The 20,580-nt window shown below is 50.4% G+C and overlaps 1 protein-coding gene across 1 annotated transcript; it reads right to left on the bottom strand.

Moving 5' to 3' along the window:
• Nucleotides 1-875: 875 nt before the first annotated feature.
• On the bottom strand, nt 876-20,370 carry mov10l1 (Mov10 like RNA helicase 1). Its single transcript, XM_088923390.1, has 27 exons — nt 20,306-20,370; nt 19,284-19,393; nt 18,449-18,636; nt 18,209-18,368; nt 17,617-17,729; nt 17,129-17,316; nt 15,444-15,590; nt 14,825-15,313; nt 13,343-13,537; nt 12,550-12,664; nt 11,969-12,146; nt 11,817-11,887; nt 10,734-10,825; nt 10,569-10,627; nt 9,756-9,844; nt 9,525-9,609; nt 8,148-8,329; nt 6,849-6,995; nt 6,527-6,648; nt 5,637-5,736; nt 5,379-5,543; nt 4,078-4,251; nt 3,047-3,196; nt 2,785-2,892; nt 2,429-2,569; nt 1,967-2,058; nt 876-912 (listed from the first exon to the last, which is right to left on the bottom strand). The coding sequence occupies exons 1-27, from the start codon at nt 20,368-20,370 to the stop codon at nt 876-878; spliced, it is 3,762 nt and encodes a 1,253-aa protein (XP_088779516.1).
• Between the last annotated feature and the right edge of the window lie 210 nt (nt 20,371-20,580).

Genomic DNA, 20,580 nt, shown 5'->3' with positions numbered 1-20,580 from the left:
ATAGATGCTCATGTTCCACTTTCATTTCCCCCTAGTGGTTAGTCAGTACTGTTTCTTTATTCCCACTTACTAACGTAAAATAAAAGTATAACCGAGGGAGTATTAGAAGTGTAGAGATGCTGCTGTTGAAAGTCATCTGCCTCTTTGGCCAGACTAAACATCTGGTTTTAGGTCATGCTTTTTTGACTTCTTAAAATAGAACCGGCTAACTGAATGTTAAATATGCATTAGCCCTATAACGAGCGGAGCGGTGGCTCTGTGGCTGAGGATCTGCGCCTGTGGCTGGAAGGTTGCTGGTTCGGATCCTACTCCCATGGGCCCCTGAGCAAGGCCCTTAACCCCAGCTGCTCCAGGGGTGCCGTATAAATGGCTGACCCTGCGCTCTGACCCCCACCTTCTCTCCCCGTCGGTGTGTCTCATGGAGAGCAAGGTGGGGTATGCGAAAAGACAAATTCCTAATGCATGTATATGGCCAATAAAGTGATCTTATCTCTTATATTAAAGCAAACCTCTTCACACTTCAGCATAATGCAGAAATTATTGAGCTGGCTTCAATGTATTCGTTTAATAACCCATTACTTAAAATCATTCGTTATAGGATTAGTTAGAATGCTTTGGTCTTAAATTTGTGATGCTGCTCCCAGCCAAGGCTTTGTTTTCCACCAAAAGTGTTCAACTGTGGTGTCACACACAGTCGTCACTAGAGGGCGCTAGTCCCTCCACAAAAACCAAACAAAAGGTAAGCTTACAAGGTGACACCTCCTGCAGCATCAGATCATGTTAACTTTATTGAACAAAAACAAGACAAGTAATTCACAGTGGGCGACACGGGCTGGAAGAGATGGAGAGGTCTGGTCCTCGTGTATCCGCCTGCTCTAGGGGGTCTCTCCCGAGCCGGCTTCGGAGGCAGGCCTGGAGAAACAAGCAGCTGCACGTCACTGGTTTTGAAAGGGGGAACAATAAGGACAGGGCGGTACTGGAGAAGGAGTGTGCTGATCTGCTGGGTTATTCACATCACCCCCGAGCCGAGCTGACAGGACAGATCTGCAGGAGTGTTCAATTTTTACCATTAACTTCAGGCAATACAACAGACAGCATTAAGTGTCAGGTCCTTGAGACAATGCATATTCTGTGCAGTAAAAAAAATAGCCTAGAGGACATTCTGTAGGAGCTAAAAGGTAGCATTACTGTAATCAGTAACACTATTTTTGCTTAATATTTTCATTTAAGTCAAAAAAAACTTGGGTTTTGTTACAAATGAGGCTCTTTTGAAATATGCTCCATATTCTACATTTCACCACTTTGTTCTCATGCTGGAAGGGAGTGCTTAACTTTAATGAGCAGTTCAAAAAAAAGGTTGAAGGAAGTTATTGGGCTCATTTGTAGAAGGAATACCACCCCAAGAGTCTACTAGAAATCATGTATCATTCAGACATTTTTGTAAAAAGATTGACTCATCTCCCAATTCAAATACATAATGTTGCTAACCTTTTAAAGGAGGAGTGGAGGAAAGCTCATCATTGGCATTTCCAAATCTCCTTTATTTAACCCACAGGCCTCTCCTGGAAGATTTAACATGCCAATTAAGACCGCAACGTTCTTGCTTACAAACCACTAGATGGAAAACTCTCTACCCTTCCCTACTTTCAGGGGAAAAAAACTAAATATAAGACCACTACTTGTTGGGGGGTTCTGTAATATACCATCTTTACAAACGCAATCAAGTTCGACCATGTGATTTGCAACATCACTCCTCCTTTGCATACACACAGTATTACCCTGGATTACCCAGGATTCTCCTGGATCAGACAGACGCAGCTGGGATGTTTTCAGTCTCCATCTTCTACTGTTGTAAAGCTGCGCACATAATTAAGTTATGAAGTGGGTTCTTTTCCCTTAAAACAGGTGACTCTGTGGAGCTGGCTGTGTGGCGAGTCAGAACTCTCTCTGTAACCGAGACACTTGCCTGGACCGGGTCCCAAGATCGGCTGGGGCTTCGCAGCCCACAAACGCCTTGTTGTCATATGCATACAGCAGCAGGGCACTGAAACACGGGTCCTACAGCAACACACAAACACACAGGATTGTTAGAATACAACAGCAACACATGGCCTCGTACTGTCACAACACAACGATAATATCGCATAACACGCCCACAGTGGCCTACACTTGTGCTCTGAAACATAGCTGTCCCTCTATTCCTCAGCTGCCCTGGCCAACTCCTGTAACGGAGAAGAACGTTTCTGTGTGAAGTGGATTCTTTCAGCCCAGTGCGCGGAGAAGAGGAGTATTTGAAGGGGGTGCCAGTTCAGGGTGCAGAGAGCAGCGCGTGGAGTGGATTCTTACAGTCCGAGAGGAGGAGTATTTGAAGGGGGTGCCAGTACAGGGTGCAGAGAGCAGCACGAAGGTGTGGGGAAGCAGGTCAGACCTTATTGAGCACGTGCGGGTTGCCCACAATGATGAGCAGGGCCTTCGGACGCGTGATTGCCACGTTGAAGCGCTTGGGGTTGGTGAGGAAGCCCAGCACCCCCTGCCCATCCTCTCCCAGCTGGTCCTCATTGGAGCGCACCTGGAGAGAACAGCCCACGAGATAGCAGCGGTCGTCCTCACACAGTCACTGCACAACACACCTGGAGGTGCACACTCCACAGCCCGCGTGTGCGTGTGCGTGTGCGTGTGCGTGTGTGTGAGAGACACTCACAGCCCTGAAATCCAGCCAAACGCAGAGCCGCCTGCGAAACAACTGGCGCCATTCACACCCACAGCGCAGGGGAGGGCTGTTACCGTTGAGAGGACGATGACCAGGAACTCCTGCCCCTGGAACTCCTCCACCGAGCCCACCTTGATCTCCATCAGCCCCACGCGCTGCAGCAGCCCCCGGATCTTCTCCACCTGGGAGAGGCAGAGGCAGAGGCGCGCAACAGCCCCCCAAAAAAAGGGGAGACCGTTATTTCCACATTTTCGTTTCAACCACTATTTTCTTCTCGGCCAAACCTTTTCTAGAGTAACGGTGTGCGTCTGTAGATAGGGCAGGGACAGACCCTACCTGCTTCTTGTAAGGGGTGATGATGCCAATGTCAGAGGGGGCGATCGGTCTGTAGAGCCTCTTGGCCAGCTGGCAGCAGTACAGCATCACCTGCACGGCCTCCGCAGGGTTAAACCAAGACGGATTACTGCCCTCCCGCATCTCAGTGCCCTGGGAGGCAGAGAGGAAACAGGGAGACGAGCACCACCCGTCTCAGTTTGAATTGGTAGGAATATAACATCACTATTAACGTCTCTGATTTATTGTAAAATGGAGGCTGTGCTATGAGGACCATAAAAATGAGCCTGATTAAACTTAAATAATGTTAAATATTTTGAACAAATTGAGTTTTACGTTGGAAGAAGATAGCCTTCATAAATAATTTTTTACATTTATATAGCGCTTTTCTGGACACTCTACTCAAAATGTTTTACGGGCAAAGGGGGCTCCCTTTTACCACCAGCACTGATGTGCAGCCCCACCTGGATGATGCAACGGCAGCCATAGTGCACCAGTACACTCCCCACACACCAGCTCTCAGTGGGGAGGAGAGCAGAGTGATGAAGCCAGTTCAGAGATTATTAGGAGGCCATGATTGGTAAAGGCCAGGATACTGGGCTGACACCACTACTCTTTTCGAGAAATGCCCTGAGATTTTTAACAACCAGAGTCAGAACCTCGTTATCAAGTCTCATTTGAAGATTAGAGCCTTTTTCTTTTTTACAGTATAGCATCCTTTTCGCTGTACTGAGTCATTAGGACCCACACAGACCGCAGGGTGAGCACCCCCCACTGGCCCCACTAACAGCTCTTCCAGCAGCAGCCTCAGCTTTCCCAGGAGTCTCCCATCCAGGTACTGACCAGGCTCACACCTGCTGAGCTTCAGGGGGCAACCAGGTGTGAGCTGCAGGGCTGATATAGCTGCGGGAAATACATGTTTTTTAGTTCCAATTGCGAAGTTTAAATTCTGCATTCAAGTCCTAACAATTCCCGTGACCCCTACGCCGCTGGCGCGGAGGAGCAAAGGCCAGAAGAGCCGCAGCCGCCCTCACCCTGACCCCGTGGAACAGCAGCGGGAACCCCCGCGCAGGCAGGCGGCTCCAGTTGCTCAGCGAGCTGACGACCGCGAGATCGGCGCACGCGACCAGCTCCTCCTTGTAGAACAGGCGCGACGGCAGGGTCAGCAGGGCCTCGTGGGAGCGGTAATTACACACCAGCTTCGTCACCTGCCGGGGGAGAGAGGGGGCGACGGGTCACGCGCCGACGAGGAACGCTCCCCACAACCACACCCAACCTCGTCTGGAGAGTGAGAAACGGACTAGGGGGGGAGTGCATGGACAAACAGAGGGCATTTCACAGGGGTGAGAGGGGGCAGCTGTTCCCATACCGACAATAAAAGTTAAAACACTGACTCAGAGGGCTGAATCTTAAAGCTCGGGGTCAATTCAAGTACGAGCCACGTCAGGCACTCTGAACAGGACATGCTTTGCTCCCCAGATCCTACAGAGCGAAGCTCTCCCAACGTTTGGGCTACAGGTGGGTGCTCAAAACTTCAACAGGCTCAGAACCGCTCAGCTATGCAAGTGCTCCATCTTGTGGTGCTAGGAAAAAAAAAAAGGGGGAACAGAGATGGAGAGACTGAAAGAGACGATACAGCGTCCAGCCTCAACGTCTGCTCCAGGAGGGATCCAGCTTCCACTAGTTATCGATTCGTCCTGAGCCCCTCAATGATACAATGGACACCGTGCGCGCTATTTCATCGATCCATTTATTAGCAGAAAGACACTCAGTCTTTTTCTTGGTGAGGACCACGGCAACCTGCAGACTACCCTCGCAGCACGGGTTGCAATGCAGGGCTACACCCTGGACACGACTTGAGTCCTTTACAGAGCACACGTTTACAGGCAATTCAGAGACACGAATAGCCAGCCAGCCTGTCACTGGAAGGTGGAAAGGAAACCAGACCAGCTGGTAAAAAAAAAAAAAAAAAAACCTCAAGGCTCCCTTAACCATTACAAATAACTAAAAACTGCAAGCCAAGCGATCAGCTTGCTTTTATTTCCAGCGTTATTCTTCATTTCCCAAATTGAACCAACCACTGCTTTTCTGCTCCAATTTAACCCTTTGTATAGGTCTCCAAGAAGGTGATAATTTAAAGAGCCGTAAGTGGACAAGAGCCACTTTCTGTTTTCAATCACCTCCACTCAAAGTCAAGAGCGGCAAGGTGAACGATTATATCGTTCAAGGACGCCGACTGCCCAGCTGGGAGTGGGCCGCAGCTTCCCGGCACTTGACTTTGAGCGGAGAAGAGTGATCAAGAGCGGAAGTGTCAGCCCTCTGAGGCTTGACCCACCAGCAGAGGGTTGTAGGCGGCACCCTTCCCATAACGCTGCTCATCCCGGCGGTACAGGGGGCGCTCCATCAGCCGCTCCAGCAGGGACACCCCCAGCCCGAAAGCGGAGGCCAGCCGGGACTTCACCACGGGGCCCAGCTGGCAGGGATCACCCGCCAGAACGATCTGGGGAGACGGAGAGGGAAAGACACGGGTGAGGGTGGGACACAAGGGAGTCGGGTGGGCGTAGGTTCGAGAAGGGGGCGTCCGCGCCCTAACCTGCCCGTCCCGTTCCGACAGCAGCCCGAGGGGGATCAGGATCTCCGGTTCGCTGGCTTGGCCTGCCTCGTCTATAAACACGTGAGTGAAGTGGCCCACCCTGAGGAAAAACAGAGTTAGGACACTCGAAATCCAGTCCGGGATACCGCTGATGAAAACTGCAAGCGTTTCATAAAAGAAAATCTTCTCCCTCCATCTTTTAGAGCCAGCCTGCCTCTGAATGTCCCCTCTGACTCTCTTTCTTCACACTTCTCTCTCTCTCTCTCTCTCTCTCTGTTGCAAGCAGCTATATCAACCCTGCAGCTAAAAGCTGGCAGCCCACTGCAGCTCAGCAGCTGTGAGCCTGGTCAGTACCTGGAGGGGAGACTCCTGGGAAAGCTAAGGTTGTTCCTGCTGCACGAGGTGTTAGTGGGGCCAGCAGGGGGCGCTCACCTCGTGGTCTGAACAGGTCCTAATGCCCCAGTATAGCGACAGGGACACTATACTGTAAAAAGAGGCTCTATCCTTCGGATGAGACCTAAGGACAAAGTCCTGACTTTCATTAGGACCGTGGTCATTAAAAATCCCAGGGTGTTTCTTGAAAACTGTAGGGGTATTACCCTGGTGCCCTGCCCAAATTTCCCATTGGCCCTTACCAATCATGGCCTCCTAATAATCTCCATCTGTGAACTGGTTTCATCACTCTGTTCCACACTGAGAGCTGGTGTGTGGCAAATGTACTAGTGCACTAAGGCTGCTGCTGCATCATCCACATTGGTGGAGTTGGAAAGGGGTACCCATTACCTTTACAGTGCTTTGAGTGGAGTATCCAGGAAGTGAAAGGAATGAACCCACTGCCCAGCCCCAATCTGGAGAACTCTGCCAGCTACACCCCCCCCACCCCACAGTACCGCAGTCCTATCTGGTACAGCATGCCGGCGGATGAGCAGGTGGAGATCACCACACGGTGGAACGCAGCCTGACGCACATCCTCTCCGGCTCGGCAATAGGGCCGCAACACCTCTGCAACAGACTGAGAGGGGGGAGGAGGAGGGGGGGGGCAGGAGCTTAGACATCCGAGGTTGCAAATATCTGCTGCTCCCGAGCAGAACGCAGAACGCAGGCAGCAGGGTTAGGGTCAGCACAGAAGTACGGAAAAAAGATTCAAGCGTTTCGCACCTGTCTGGTTTCTACTGCTAGGAATAAAGCGATTCAGTTGGCAGGTGTAGTTACCTCCTCTAGCCTGCAGGTGGCGTTGAGGCGCACCAGGCTGCCGCCCTGCAGGAAGCCGCTGTAGTGCAGCCGAGTGCAGAGCAGATCGGCCGCGCTGTTCGAGGGCGTGCACACCAGCACCCGGCTGGAGGGGAGACGGTGATGAATCTGAAACGGGACAGAAGGAGAGGAGTCTAGAGCTCATGGGTGGAGGACTGATCACAGGAAAAAACTGGGACCAAACTAAACTTTGAACGACCGGCCTAGGGGGTAGGCGAGCTACTGCGTTACTCGTTTGAGTTTAGAGTTGCCGTTAATTGAATACGTATCCACCCTATTTGAAATTGCCAATAACATCGTCTCCCCTTGGCTGGAAGAGACGAGCTCTGTACAAACACGGGGAGATCCAAGACAGAGCGGACGGGCTCTTCCAACCCAACCGTCTGACACACCACACAGTCGGCAGCAGCACACAGGAGGCTCAGAGACGGCCGAAGGACAAATGCGTGCATCACTGTCACCGCAGGCAACTGGCAAACACCTTGCACTACAGGCAAATGCGCTTTAACAAGAATAATTCTCTGACTTTGTACAGTACCTTTCGTCTTGCAGGACCTCGCAGTGCCTACATTCATGAGGGGGATCCACCACATCCACCACTGAAGGGAAATGGCCAATCAAGCCAATACTGGATTCAATGACGAGCCAAGAAAGACTAGAAGGCTCTCCCAGTTTAGCAGCAAGCTGACTTTTTTTTTTAAAAGCCATTCTGCACCTGCTCAAAGGAAAGCTTCTCAAATGCCTTAGTCAACATGGTCCCTCAAATTATACTCTCAACTTCACTCATATGACCCCACATGGGTAACCCAGGTGCATCAGCAGCCCCTCTCCACAGCAGGGCAAGGGGAGAAGTGAGCAATTGCCTCAATGATTGAAATAAGGTGGGACAACAGGGAGGCCAGATTGGGCAAGCCAAGTCAGGACACGGGGGTTGACACCTCTACTCTTTCAAAAAGGACGCTCATCTTTAATGACCAAGTTATTGGGGACATCCAAAGCACTGTGCCTTCTACAACACACTGTCCCTGGTCACCACAGTGGGGCATCGGAAACCCTCACCCAGAAGGATGAGTGCCACCTGTAGGATGGACCCAGTCACCACACTGGGACATGGGGAATCCTACCAAACTCATCCACCAGCAGCGCAACCATCCCAACCAGGCTCGAGCTCGCTTAGCGCCAGAGACCCGGCGAGATCAGGTTACAGGGTGGGAAAAGCTGCTGCTCTTGAGGTCGAAATGCAGCCCGGCCAGCCCGTACCTGGAGGATGGCCTCGATGAGCGTGATGGTCTTGCCAGTTCCCGGGGGGCCGAAGAGGATGTAAGGCATGGGGCGACACTCTCCCACCAGGATCCGCTTCACCGCCTCCCGCTGCTGGGGGTTCAAGGCCGGATTAAAGAAGCAGCCTGGGCTCGGCACTGGGCGAGACTGAGGAGAGGAGTCTAGGAGAGAGGAAGAGAAGACCACCATCCGTGTGAACGTCTGCTACCACCCGCTTCACAGCTACTGCACTGCTCCAGCGCGGTGTCGTGATGGGGCTGCAGATCGACCGAACTGTCATCTTATCACCAGAGACAGATTAAGGAAGTCACAAAAGCCACAGGAAGCCCTGCTCCAACACATTAACAGTCATCATAAAAACAACGACAATGATACAAACATCCGCAAATAATTTTAAAGTGCAGTACCACCAACACCGTGACACCATTCATAAAAGAACAGGTAAAGGTTTATTCCATGCTGGGAGGAAAACAAAAGAGACAACGTTTCGGCTGTGGATCCTTCTTCAGGTGTCAGAAAACTGAGTCTTTTCCTTTCAGCATGGAATAAACCTTTACCTGTTCATTTCCAGCCAACGCAGCTACCTACTTGAAAACAATTAATAAAAGACAGCTACAAGAGCACATATGTAACACAGTGCAGCCACTAGTCAGTTATTCAAACTGGGATTTTGCTAGTTTTCTGGCTTGTGTGTGTAAAGTTGCTTTACCTAGCTGCGGTGCCAGTGGATGCATTATAAAGTTTGCTAGTCTGAAGTGTCCCACCCCAGAGGAGCTATCCACCTCACCCTGTCTGCCATACGCATTATCTTAAGAAGGAACTGTTTATTGCAGGGATTCATCCAAACCTTTCACATCTTTTTTCCCTTTCCCTACCTAAGCTTTCTCGTTCGATTCCTAGGCCCGTCACCTCACCTAATTTCCATGCTTTGACTATTAATTTACAGGCAAAGGTTAGTAGGCTCAGAATGGCTCTGAGCAAGTCTGCAAATGTACTGGTTTATCTGCTAAAACATGCAAAATGTTTTACAAAAAAGTTTAGTGTTGGCTGTTCACACACGTTAAAACATGAAATGCACATCTCTGTTGAGAAAACAGATGTTTGAAGTGATGTGTAAGTGGCTTGCAGTATATGCTTTGACTATGCCTGACAAAATTATAAAATTTTTTATGTTTATGTTTATGCACTGTGTAGTATATAAATTCCCTTACAGGTAATTAGTGGTGAGGGAGAATGCACATCGATTTGACCTGCCACGTGGTATATGTTACCTTGGTACAGTGATATCATTTTTGGTGGATGCCAGGGCCATCCCTCCCCAGACTGTCCCACTAAGTGAGAGTGGACGTTAAGCACCTGTCTTTGTCTGAGTCGCCACGGAAACCATGTCCATGAGGAGCATCCTGACATCTTGTCCATCGCTCTGGGATGTCCCTTGGTCCTGGCAGAGAGAAAGATGAAGTAGGGAGACCCTGGGAACTTCTCCAAATCCCTTCCTCTCCCAGGTGCCCTGAAACCATCCTCCTTTTACACCCACCACCCCATCCCTACACCTCCATGGAGGCCGGGCACTATCCCCCGCCTCACCCCCTGCTTGGCCTCTCTGCTTCCCTCCTCCTCCTCCCAGTCTTCACTCCACTGGGGGGGCTGGAGCACGACACTGCTGGGGAAAAGAACTGCAGAGGGAGAACAGTTAGAGGAAAAGGAGGAACGAGATTCTGTGAAAACCACGGAACAAAAACTTCCGACCTAAACTGGGGGGGGGTCTTAATTCTGGTCTTCACACACCACCGCCCCTCCTGGTTTTCCTTTCAGGTGGAAAATACATCCTGTCCATCCCTTCCTTAAACAAGGGCCCTATAAACGAGGGCTGCTCCGAGACCAGCAAGTGGTACAGAGTTAGTGCTCATTTCTAACTCCACACTGTTTAAATAACTCCTAATAACGCAAACCATCAACAAATAAACCCACTTAATGAGCAAAAAAAAAAAGACATTACTTAGTGAAACTGTAGTGGCGTAAGGAGTAAGAAGTGGCTTACCAAAGAAAGGAGGAAACCCACTACAGTTTTTGTTCGCATAGCCTAGCTTCCACAATGTGCAAGGTTATTACATCTGCCGATTTATCCACAATGAATATTTCCATACGCTTTTTTAAAAGCATGTGAGGGAGTGAAGATGTGTTCGCTGCAGAACAGACTGAGCCAGGGAGATCAGGGAGGACGCTTCTCCAGAAGGCCCCTGTTAAAGCCGAGAGAGAAGTGCCAGGCCTGGGCATGAAGACACTGACCATCTGGGGCCCATTTCCCTTTCTCTCTGAAGCCCCAGGAGGCGTCATTGCACAGGGAAAGGTCTGAACTCTGGGTCTCGGTTGGATAATTCCCTTGTCATAATGTCTCACCTGTCTCCCCCAGGTGTCTGGACTGCTCCAGCGCACAATGACAGCGTCGCGTTGTCAGCCTGGAAATAAATACGGGTTAAGGCAATGCTCACGCACAGGACCCGGAGTTGGGCAAGAACACGCACGTGCTTGGGTCTTCCCAACCTCCTCTCGCCGGTCTGTTACCTGTTGAAGGTGAACTCGACATCCAGCGGCTCTCCCATGTAACTGCGCTGGAAATCGCTGTTCACCCTGAGAGTCAGATCCTCCTCACTGATCTACAAGGCAATGCAGCTGGCTGAGAGGCCAGACTCCGTACAGATTCACCACAGTACCGGAGATCACAGTTTACTGTATATGATCAGACCTTCCCCCCGTGCAATTTAAAATTAATTTTATTAACATTAAACATGGAAATAAGACTCGCGTTATGGATGGAAATCACAAGGTCTTGAACACACTTTTAATTTAACATCAATTAAAAGCACACCATTTTCCTTTTAATTTACTCAAATTGATGAAATAAACAGGTTATTTCTGGTCTCTTCTCCCTAAACCTCAATTTCAAATATAATCACTATGGTAAATAGGGTTGAAATACGTTAGGAATTAAGAGCATAACATACGTTAAGTGGCCTCTAGACTAAATTTTGAATCGGCCACAATTGCATTGGTCAACTTTCCAGCTGCTAATGTTTCACAGTTTTATTGGTAAGCATCCAAAGGCGCTGTATAAATAAAATGTTTGTTCAATGCCTGAGTGATGAACACAAATCTCAAATGAAAGTATCTCTGATGACAAACTTTTACAGCACCTCACAAAGCTACTGAACAACTAGACCGAGGTTTTAAAGGAAAAAAAATGCGAAAACAGTTCTTAAAGACAGATTAACATGGTACAGTTTTAAGGAAATTAGTACAGAGGAAAATAACTGAAAAAATCATTCTGTATCAGGAGCTACTGTATAAAACCTGGTGTAATAACTAACAATTTAAAAGCTATAACAAAAATAATATTAATATGTATTTAAACCTAACATACCTCGAATTCTCAGATAACCAGAAATGATAATTGAAAGGAGACTAAACGCTTCTGCACTGCGTTTACAGTAACACAGATCCCGTTCTGATGGAAACCTCACGATCTTAAACCGACAAGCAGAAACGGTGGCGAGGCAGACGCAGGAAGCTGAGAACGTGACGTTGGCTAGACGTCAAAACTCGGCACACCCCCTCTCCCCGCCCCCCCCCCCACAGCTGTGTTCGTACCTCCGTGACGTAGGCAATGTACTCCACCTGGACCCCCCCGCTCAGCAGCTTCTTCAGCAGGACCTTGTCTCCTGCGGGGAGGCGGACACACAGCTCCCGTCACAGCGCGGCGGACACAGCCCGCCGAGCGCCTCCGGCCGCCCGCTACTCGCCTACGGTGACGCTGGGCCGCCCCTCGGCCACGCCGGGCACCTCCAGCTGCAGGTGATCGCCGCTCTTCCTGAGGATGGCGCCGCCGAGGCCGAACTCCTGCAGCTCCCTCTCCGCCTTCAGCTCCTCCAGCCACAGCAGGACCGAGAACCGCGGCTGCAGGGTCTCCAAGGACAGGGGCTGGGGCGGGACATCGGAAAGCGTTACGCCCGCCGAATGCTGCTGCCCGTTCCGTCTCCCCTTCTTTCCTTCCCTGGCTCTCCAGTCGAACCCGATCTCTTCGCCCCAACACTTTTTAACGGACACCTCAAACAGAAGACCTGTACTACCCGTTCAGATTTTTACCCAGCCCACCACAGGACGCGTCGGAAGCAAAGAGGAAGTCAAGGGGTTGATGGGAGTCTGAAACGGGCCGGCTGGTGAAAATTGGGGGGGGGGGGGGGGGGGGCGGCGAAGACGGAACGACAGACAGCGGACCCCCCAGTGGGGCACCGGGAGGACTGACAGATGGACGGACGGAGAGACAGACAGACGACGGGGTGACCAACAGGAAACCCCAGAGAGAAAAGGAGGGATCCCCCACCTGCCCCAGCACGGGGTGTGCCACCAGCACGTCGCCGCTCGCCCGCACGCAGTCCCGCAGCCGCTGAGGCACCGGGTAGTGGCCCAGGAAACTGGGCAAGTGCCGCCTCAGGGTCCTGCGGGCAGACACAGCCGCGGGCGTGACTCGAAACGCAGCCAGAGTCGATGACCGTCACGCGTGAGCGGTGAACAGCGGGCCATTTTCAGGAGGCACGTAAGCTCAATTTCAAGGAAGAAAGCTTCAAGCGTGTTGAGGCGCACGATCCACCCAGTGGAGCTGCTGTTACTTTAACAGCACAAGACTGGTTAAAGATTACCTGAACCAGGTCCCCTCACGGGGGACTCTAAGAGACACAAACTATAATGCTTTGCAAAACTGTCTTTTTTTGGGGAGCAGGTTTTCAATACTTTTTATAGAATTACACTAGGTGATCATGTGTTTTTGAAGAATTTAAAAGGTACGTAAACAGTCAATTTCAAGGAAGAATGCTTCAGGCAGAGAGATGTACATCTATTTTTTGGACTCAACCGAAATCAGACACCTTAGAGTGCTTCCATTTTCATGATTAGGACTACTAGAGAATAAACTGCTGCTCCCAGTGCAGGATACCATTTAGTCTAATAACCTGCTTCAAGACGGCTGCCAGCAACATCAAAGGGATTCGGAGCCACATTCTGTTTTAATAACAGGTTATTCACATGCTACAGTCCAGCACTGGACCACCATCTTCCTAACAGACGCTTGGGCTCCCAGGTGGTGGGCCTCAGCGCGGGAGGCAGGGCGCCGGACTCACCGCGACGGTGCAGGTCCAGGCAGGACAGTGAGGGTCTCGGTGCCCCTCCCTCTCGGCGCCGGCTGGGCCGGGCAATAAGGCGACGCCGGCTGCAGCAGGCTTTCCTCCATGCTGCCGACTCGGGCCTGCAGGCGCCTCTTGATGGTGAAACTGGGGAAGTGCAGCAGGAGGATCTCCGTACAGCGGCCCAGGCTCCTGGGAGGAAGAGGAGGACCCAGCGTCAACACGCACCGCAGTACCGGGCCAGGACCCAGCTGGTTTCAAACCAGCACCCGGGTCTGGACGGTTCGTTTTCGAAACACAGCAAATCGTCACGGGCAACTGGGCTCCAGGCAGCAGCGGCTTAGTTATTTCAAGACGAAACTGGCGATGTCTAAATACCGCGATTTGTGAATTTCTTATTCAAAACGTCCGCCATCAGTAAGCATCATGTGAAAGGACACAAACGTGAAAAAAGGACTGCCGACTTATTGAATCTTTACAAGTGCACGGATTAATTCTTTGAATGCTGGATGTACAAATGCTAACCACATTTACCAGAAACCAGGAAACATTGTCAAACACGTTGTAAAACTGACCACTTTCCACGCAACCCGATCACAGTGATTAATCACTGCTAACCCAAAACTTTCCACACATGCCAAGAGATGTTTTGAGGTCTTGAAGTATACGGCAGGAATTCCAGTCAGCCACTTCACTCTCCCTGTTGATGGGAATTTTCCCCAAAAAACATATATACTGTATTTCTTATCCAATCACTGCAGTCAGAGTTAAAAGTACAATATTCAACAAGAAAGGTGAAACTGCTGGTTAACATTTGTCTTAAATACCTAAAATATTTGTATGCATTTCTTTCGGTTTAAGGAATAATCTGCCCTGTCCTGAGTGGTCTAGTTAGGACAATCCAGCAGTCATCGGCAGGTTGTACTCCTGCTCACGGAAGCTCTGAACCTCAGGGTCACAATCCTTGCTGTGCTCCCCAAACAGGGCTGAATGGAATTGACAAAGGCAGACTTTAGATCGCTTATATTATGGATTTCAATGTAACACCACACCTACTGAAAACTTGAAAAAGAAAATAAAATCCACAAAGTACATTACTCAGCTGCACTCGCCTTCGACATCTTGCTGAAAAACCTTGGTGGAGCTCTTGGGTTCATCACGCCAACTGGTGTGGCTTAGAGAGCAAACTCAAACCTGAGTGGTCTATGCCAATTCCAAGAGCATGGAATCCAAGGCAAAGCTCCAGAAACCAGATCCCATTACATAAAATTATAAACAACGATGAAGCAAAAATACTGCTGCTTGGCATAGATTCAATAGAAGCTGTTCTGAAGTTTTGACGAGACTGATCTCTGCAATTGGCTGGCTGAAAAGGAGATGCCCGCAGGACTACCCAAACTAGTTTTAAATTTTACAGGTGCAGAGACAAATGAACGGACAAACGCACCAAAAGGTGGGAGAGCACCAGTGTCATCTCACCTGGCCTGGCACCGCACTGAAACGCACACTCTCTGTCCTGGAGGGATCGCAATCGCGCTCTTGCTGGTCCCCGCTGGCTCCGCCTCATCAGGACCGGCGCTGAGCTTCTCACACACCTTTTCCCCTGGCCCCTGGTCCAGGGCAGGCGGCCCTCCCCCTCCTTTGACCTCCTCCCGGGCTGCCCCCTCTCCACCACCTGGACGGCTCGGGAGACGGAGAACTGGGTACGGGCACTGCCCTCCTCCAGAGATCGAGCACAGCGGCCTGAGCACCGAGCCCAGGTAGGGTCTTCGGAGAGGGCGGTAGCCCCCGAGAAAGCCCTGGCGCTGAGGCAGATGTCCCATATGGACGAGGCCACTAGGGGGAGACGGAGTCTCCACCTCCTGGGGCACAGTTTCTTCTCCGGGGAAGCAGAGCATGAACTGACCCTCGGGGTCCCTGCCTGCAAACTCGCAGCCCTGAAGGTGCCGAGTCTCTGTGCCCTTGTTCCTGAAAGACAGCGAGCGGTCAGAGGGAGAGGGGAGGGGGAATAAAAGTAGAAAGAGGAGCAACAAGTAGGAGGTAAGAGGAGAGATGGCGAGGAAAGCAGGAGTACGTAGCCAACACCGGAGACACTCACTCTATCCAGACCTGCAGCTCCCTGCCCTGACCCAGAAGCAGCCTGCCGAAGTCGGTGTCGGTGCTGACCTCGAGATCCCCCTTGTTCAGCAGCAGGCTCTGGTTCTCCCACTCCGGACCAGGCTGGGCCGGTGACCTCGCACACGCGCTACAGGAAAAGCAGCCCTGCTAGACCGCTACACGGACATTACACAAAACGCACTCACTTGGGACAGCTGCGGGCCTTCTCGTTTTCTGAACGTTAGAACAGTTACAAACAAGAGGAGGCTGTCTGTCTCATCAGACAGTCAGTGGTCCATCAATCCAAGGGTCTCAACCGGCCACTCTTACAAATCAGCCTCAACAACATGGCTGGGTAGCATTTTTCATACTATAATGGATGGCTTCAGAATTAACCGTGAAACAAGCGGAAAACGATGTAGAGGGGCCGTTATGATGGGCAGGAGGCACTTCTGGAAGCACAGTTCGCAGCTGTACGGAACAAGCCACCCTGACGTTATTGAAGCCATTAAACATCTTTCAAGAAACATCTGGACACGATCCCTGGATTAATTAGTTACTAACTACCAAGCAAGTATGGGCTGAGGCCTCCCCTCGTTTATGACCCTTTCCATATATTAAATGCCTTATACACCCTACTGTATTACTATCCAGCACTGCTTTGGTTGTGTATCGTTGGCCTGCTGCAGTACAGACGGTCTCCGGTATAAGTTGCCATCCCATCATTTCGCACTCACGTCATTGATGAACTAAGGAATTTTGTGTAAAAATTCCCCACACTTACATTGTTTTTCCAAGACACCAATAGCCGATGATGCTCTGTAGGTGGCTTAGAAACACTCAGAGAAGAGCAAAATCACAACATCAGAAATCCGTCTTCTTGTAGACGGTGCCGTTACACTTGGCTTGTTGGGAATCGTTACGCCCCGACATGAACGCTGAGCTCTTGCCACTAGGCACTACGTCACTGACCCAACCAGTGGATCAGGGCTTGATCCTGCCAATTTTAACTGCAGGAACAGAGAGTGGAGAATATTCTGCTACATACAGTACATCGGTTTGCTACACATGGTGACTGTATGGTAATCCTGGTGGTGTATATTAGAGACCTCCAGTATTTGTTACCCTTAACGCATTGTTTAACTCTCTGTGGACATGAACCAGTCACAGTACTGATAACATACTGGGTACCTATTAGACCTGAAGGAGAAAAAAAAGCACATAAAACCGACAGCAACTTTAGTTGCCTGGGACTGCTGGCACCAGGTACAGTGTTTATGAGGCATAAAACCCAAGGTCCTGACTCTGCGCTCATTAAAAATCCCAGGGTGTTTCGCAAACAGAGTAGGGGTGTTACTCCGGCACCATGGCCAAATCCAATCGGCCTTTACCAATAATGTCCTCCTAATAATCCCCATCTGTGAACTGGCTTCATCACTCCGCTCTCCCCCCCACTGAGAGCTGGTGTGTGGGGAGTGTACTGGCGCAGTCTGGCTGCCATCGCATCATCCAGGTGGGGCTGCACGTTGCTGGTGGTGGAGGGGAGCCCCCATTACCTGTAAAGCACTTTGAGTGGAGTGTCCAGAAAAGCCCTATCCAAGTGTAAGGGATTATTAGTAGCAGCAGCAGCAGCAGTACACGGATTCCCCACGCCTCTCTGCCTGCGCCACACACACTGCTTATTACCTGCGGTCGCTAGGCGCCATGCACAGGGCCCTCCAGCAGTACATCGACTGGGAGCTCTCCACCACCACCACAGTGACCAGGTCGCCAGCGCCAGGCGTGTACTGGTCTGGCAACAGGAGGGAGTCCAAGGTGAAGAAAACCTTGTCGTCCACCACGCCAGTACGCCCATGAACACTGGACACTGACACCTGAGTGAGAGAGGGGCTAATAAACGCACCGCGGTATATATTAGGACCGCACTGGCTACGATTACATGGGGGGAGGTGGCGGAGAGAAGGACTTCAGGAGGAATCCGAAGCCTCAGATACTGAAGACAGACCATGGGGGGGGGGGGCAAGAGAAAAGAGGTACAGGGTGAGGACAGACAATTGTAGTTTATCAAGCACACTAGATAGGCCACAGCTCATTCGTAACAGTTCTTGCAAAGGGAGAAATGACGGGGAACGTGCAGAGAGAAGTACACAGACGGGAGCAGAGGGCAGACTGACCTGGTCTATCCGATGGTACCGCAGTGGGGCAACAGACTTGGCCTGACTTGCCCACTGGGTTTGGCTGACGAAGTACTGAGCCTGTACCCAATCCCCCTTCACGGGCTTGAACCCTGGGCACACGACAGGGACACCAGTCAGACCCTACTGTACGGCACATTGAGGCACGCTAGGCTTTACAAGCACAAGGCTCTGGCACATGCATAGTGTAAGCCACCAGGTGCTGGATACAACACTTCATTAGTGTCATAAAAACTCCATTAGCATAATTGCAAATGCAACGGCAGACTGCAAGGACAAATGAATGGAACTGCTCTGGAATAGACCCCATCCATCCATCCATTTTCTAATCCACTTTATCCAGAACAGGACTGCGAGGGAAGCCAGAGCTTCTGGGAGGGGTGTGCCAGGAGGGGATGCCAGTCCATCACAGGACACGCTCAGACACAAACGCACACTCACACCACATTAACCCACCAGCCTGTCTTTGGAGTGTGGGAGGAAACCGGAGTGCCCGGAGGATGATAAATGGGTTATGTATCTGTATGGTGCACACGTATAGAATATAAACACACAGCAAGACAGGTCTCACCATCGCACAGCGCCTGCTGGGGGAAGTAGGTAGTGTGATTGATGAACCCGCCCTCCCGATCGCATGAGGTCACCATCCCAATCAGAGACTTGAGCTGACTGGTTTCGGAATCAACCGTCTTGCCCCCGGCCTCGTCCCAGGAGTCCGTGACCCGCTCCACCTGCGGGAGAAGACAGGCCGCTCGTGGCAGGCTGGCCGCGGATGGCGGTCAGCGACGGCGTGTCGGACGCGGCCCCTCACCTGCAGCGCCCTCCAGCCCCCCGCGGCGCGGTCTCTCACGGCGACGGCCCGCACCTGGTCCCCGGCGCCCACGGACACGCCGCCCAGCACCTCGGCAGCCGTGAAGCACACGAGCTCGTCGATCAGGCCGTAGTCCTGGCACAGCCGGGTCACCACTCCGCCGTGGATGTGCCGGATCTCCTCCATGCCTGCGGCACGGCAGACGAAAAGAAACGCCCTCGCACCTCGTGTCAATGTGGGGCGATGACACGAGGACGAGACCCAGTCCTACTAAAAACCTCAATAACGTTAAAAACACAGCGTTACATTTAAAAAAAAAAAATAAGACAGCTGAAACAGTAAAAAGCTGTGTGGGCCTCTAGGACCATGACTCACCTATCATGTCCAAATGCATTTTACTTGCTTTCAGTATAGTATAACACCACTGCAGTCACCATTACAACATTAATAATTATAGTTTAACGTAATAGGAATGGCCATTTTAGGGACTTTTCCCAAGAAAGGTCAAAAGAAAAGAAAGTTAAAAGCAAGTGAAGATTTTGGAACACGTAAAACATATTTTGACTCCTTCATTATTGGTGCATTTCTCCGACATCCCAGTTTTACCGCACTTTTTAACAGACCTGTGGAACAGTGATCCTCACTCCTGGTCTTGGAGGGCTATAAGGAATTTTGGTTTTCATTATACCTGTGCTCTTACTGGATTCACTGAATGGCATGCTGACTTGGAAGGTCTAAACTACATCTGCATCTTTAATCTTCTTTGCTGAAGATGTCAAATTAGCTGCAGACACACCAGGTGTGAACCTCAGGAAGTTTTGCATCTACAACTTACCAGAAGTGATCAGTCCTTCCTCACCTTCCTCTTCCTCAGCCTTTCTCCACAGTGGGGCCAGCAGCCTGGCCACCAGGGACCTCGCTACTGTCACCATCTTCATACACTGCCTGTAACACAGGTCCCCAACACAATCAGCAATATGCCATCTCCTACTCCAACTTATATTTCCGAATATCACGCTCTTCAGATCTATAGAACAATACTTAAAACGCATACTGGATAGTCTTTGATTCAAACAAATGAAGCTTTTAAACACCAAGACAGTTAAAACGTCTTAGAGTTTAGTTTATGGAGGTATTAACTAATGGTAGTGTAAACGTTTCAAAATACAAAAAAAAAGATCGTATTGAAGAAACGGTTTAGTTTGTTCATTTAATTTATGGAACTAACGGTAAACGATTTGATTATGCACTTAAATGACTACTTATTAAAAGCTAAAATGTTTTTTTTTTGCGGTAGAAAACGTTACTTAAAGCAGTGTGGGAGAACTCTCGGGGAGTAAAATCGTGTTTTGGCAAAATAAAGTACGTCTAACCAAGCCATTTTTCACGCCATCTTGATCATGACGATATCAAATACCACTATGTGAAGTCTCGTTAACCAGACACGAAATGGAACGGTTTTATCCGCAAATTAACCATCGTTTTTTCCCCAGAGCAAACGCGTTTTTTAAACAACTGCGGGTCTCCGGTGTTGGAGAGGTGCGAGAGGTAAACTGACCCCGAGTCCGGCTGGATTGTGTGAAAAACACAAACCTGGAGCGGGAAACACTCGGGTCAACGAGATCTCTGCGAGTTTAGCGAAAACAGCCCTTTAATCACTTGTCCCGTCTTCTTACCAGTCGGAGGCGGCGTATTTTAGTCTATAGCGGCCGGACACAAGCCTCTTCACCGTCGACCTCCACGCACACTCGTGACCCAGCCGCTCAACCTACCTCAGGCCCACAGGAGGGAGCGGAGACTCCTGGGCGCTTAAAATAAAATAAGGTTTTAAGTTTAAAAGTAATAAAGAGCAATTACGTGGAGGTGCCAGTCTTCAGATGCTGGTGTTTCATGTGCAGTGAAATAAGCACTGGTGGGCTCATACGAGTTTCAAAAAGAAAAATGCATCGCATGTCGCATTCGCTTTTGCTGCTAACTCACGTTTTCTCGGGCGAATTTGAAGTTTTAATTCCGTTTCGGCGCTGTAATCAGTCTGGTGAATGAAATCCAGCGGTCTCACGACCTTAAGGCTAAAGAGGCGCCAAACGTCGTAATTAAATAAAACGCTTCGCATACTGTAGGTCTTTAGTTAC

This window comes from Atractosteus spatula, chromosome 8, assembly GCF_055471065.1.
Source record: "Atractosteus spatula isolate fAtrSpa1 chromosome 8, fAtrSpa1.hap1, whole genome shotgun sequence".
Taxonomy (NCBI): Eukaryota; Metazoa; Chordata; class Actinopteri; order Semionotiformes; family Lepisosteidae; genus Atractosteus; species Atractosteus spatula.
Note: the sequence above shows the minus strand (reverse complement) of the source record. Positions and strands in the feature narration are given on the sequence as shown.

Excerpts from the sequence above, each read along its gene's own strand:
- mov10l1 (XM_088923390.1), bottom strand. The coding sequence starts at position 20,370 with ATGAGCCCACCAGTGCTTATTTCACTGCACATGAAACACCAGCATCTG. Across the intron at positions 12,147-12,549 it reads CACACCCCGTGCTGGGGCAG|CCCCTGTCCTTGGAGACCCT; the intron begins GTGGGGGATCCC and ends GTCCCGCCCCAG. Across the intron at positions 11,888-11,968 it reads GCGGCCCAGCGTCACCGTAG|GAGACAAGGTCCTGCTGAAG; the intron begins GCGAGTAGCGGG and ends GCCTCCCCGCAG.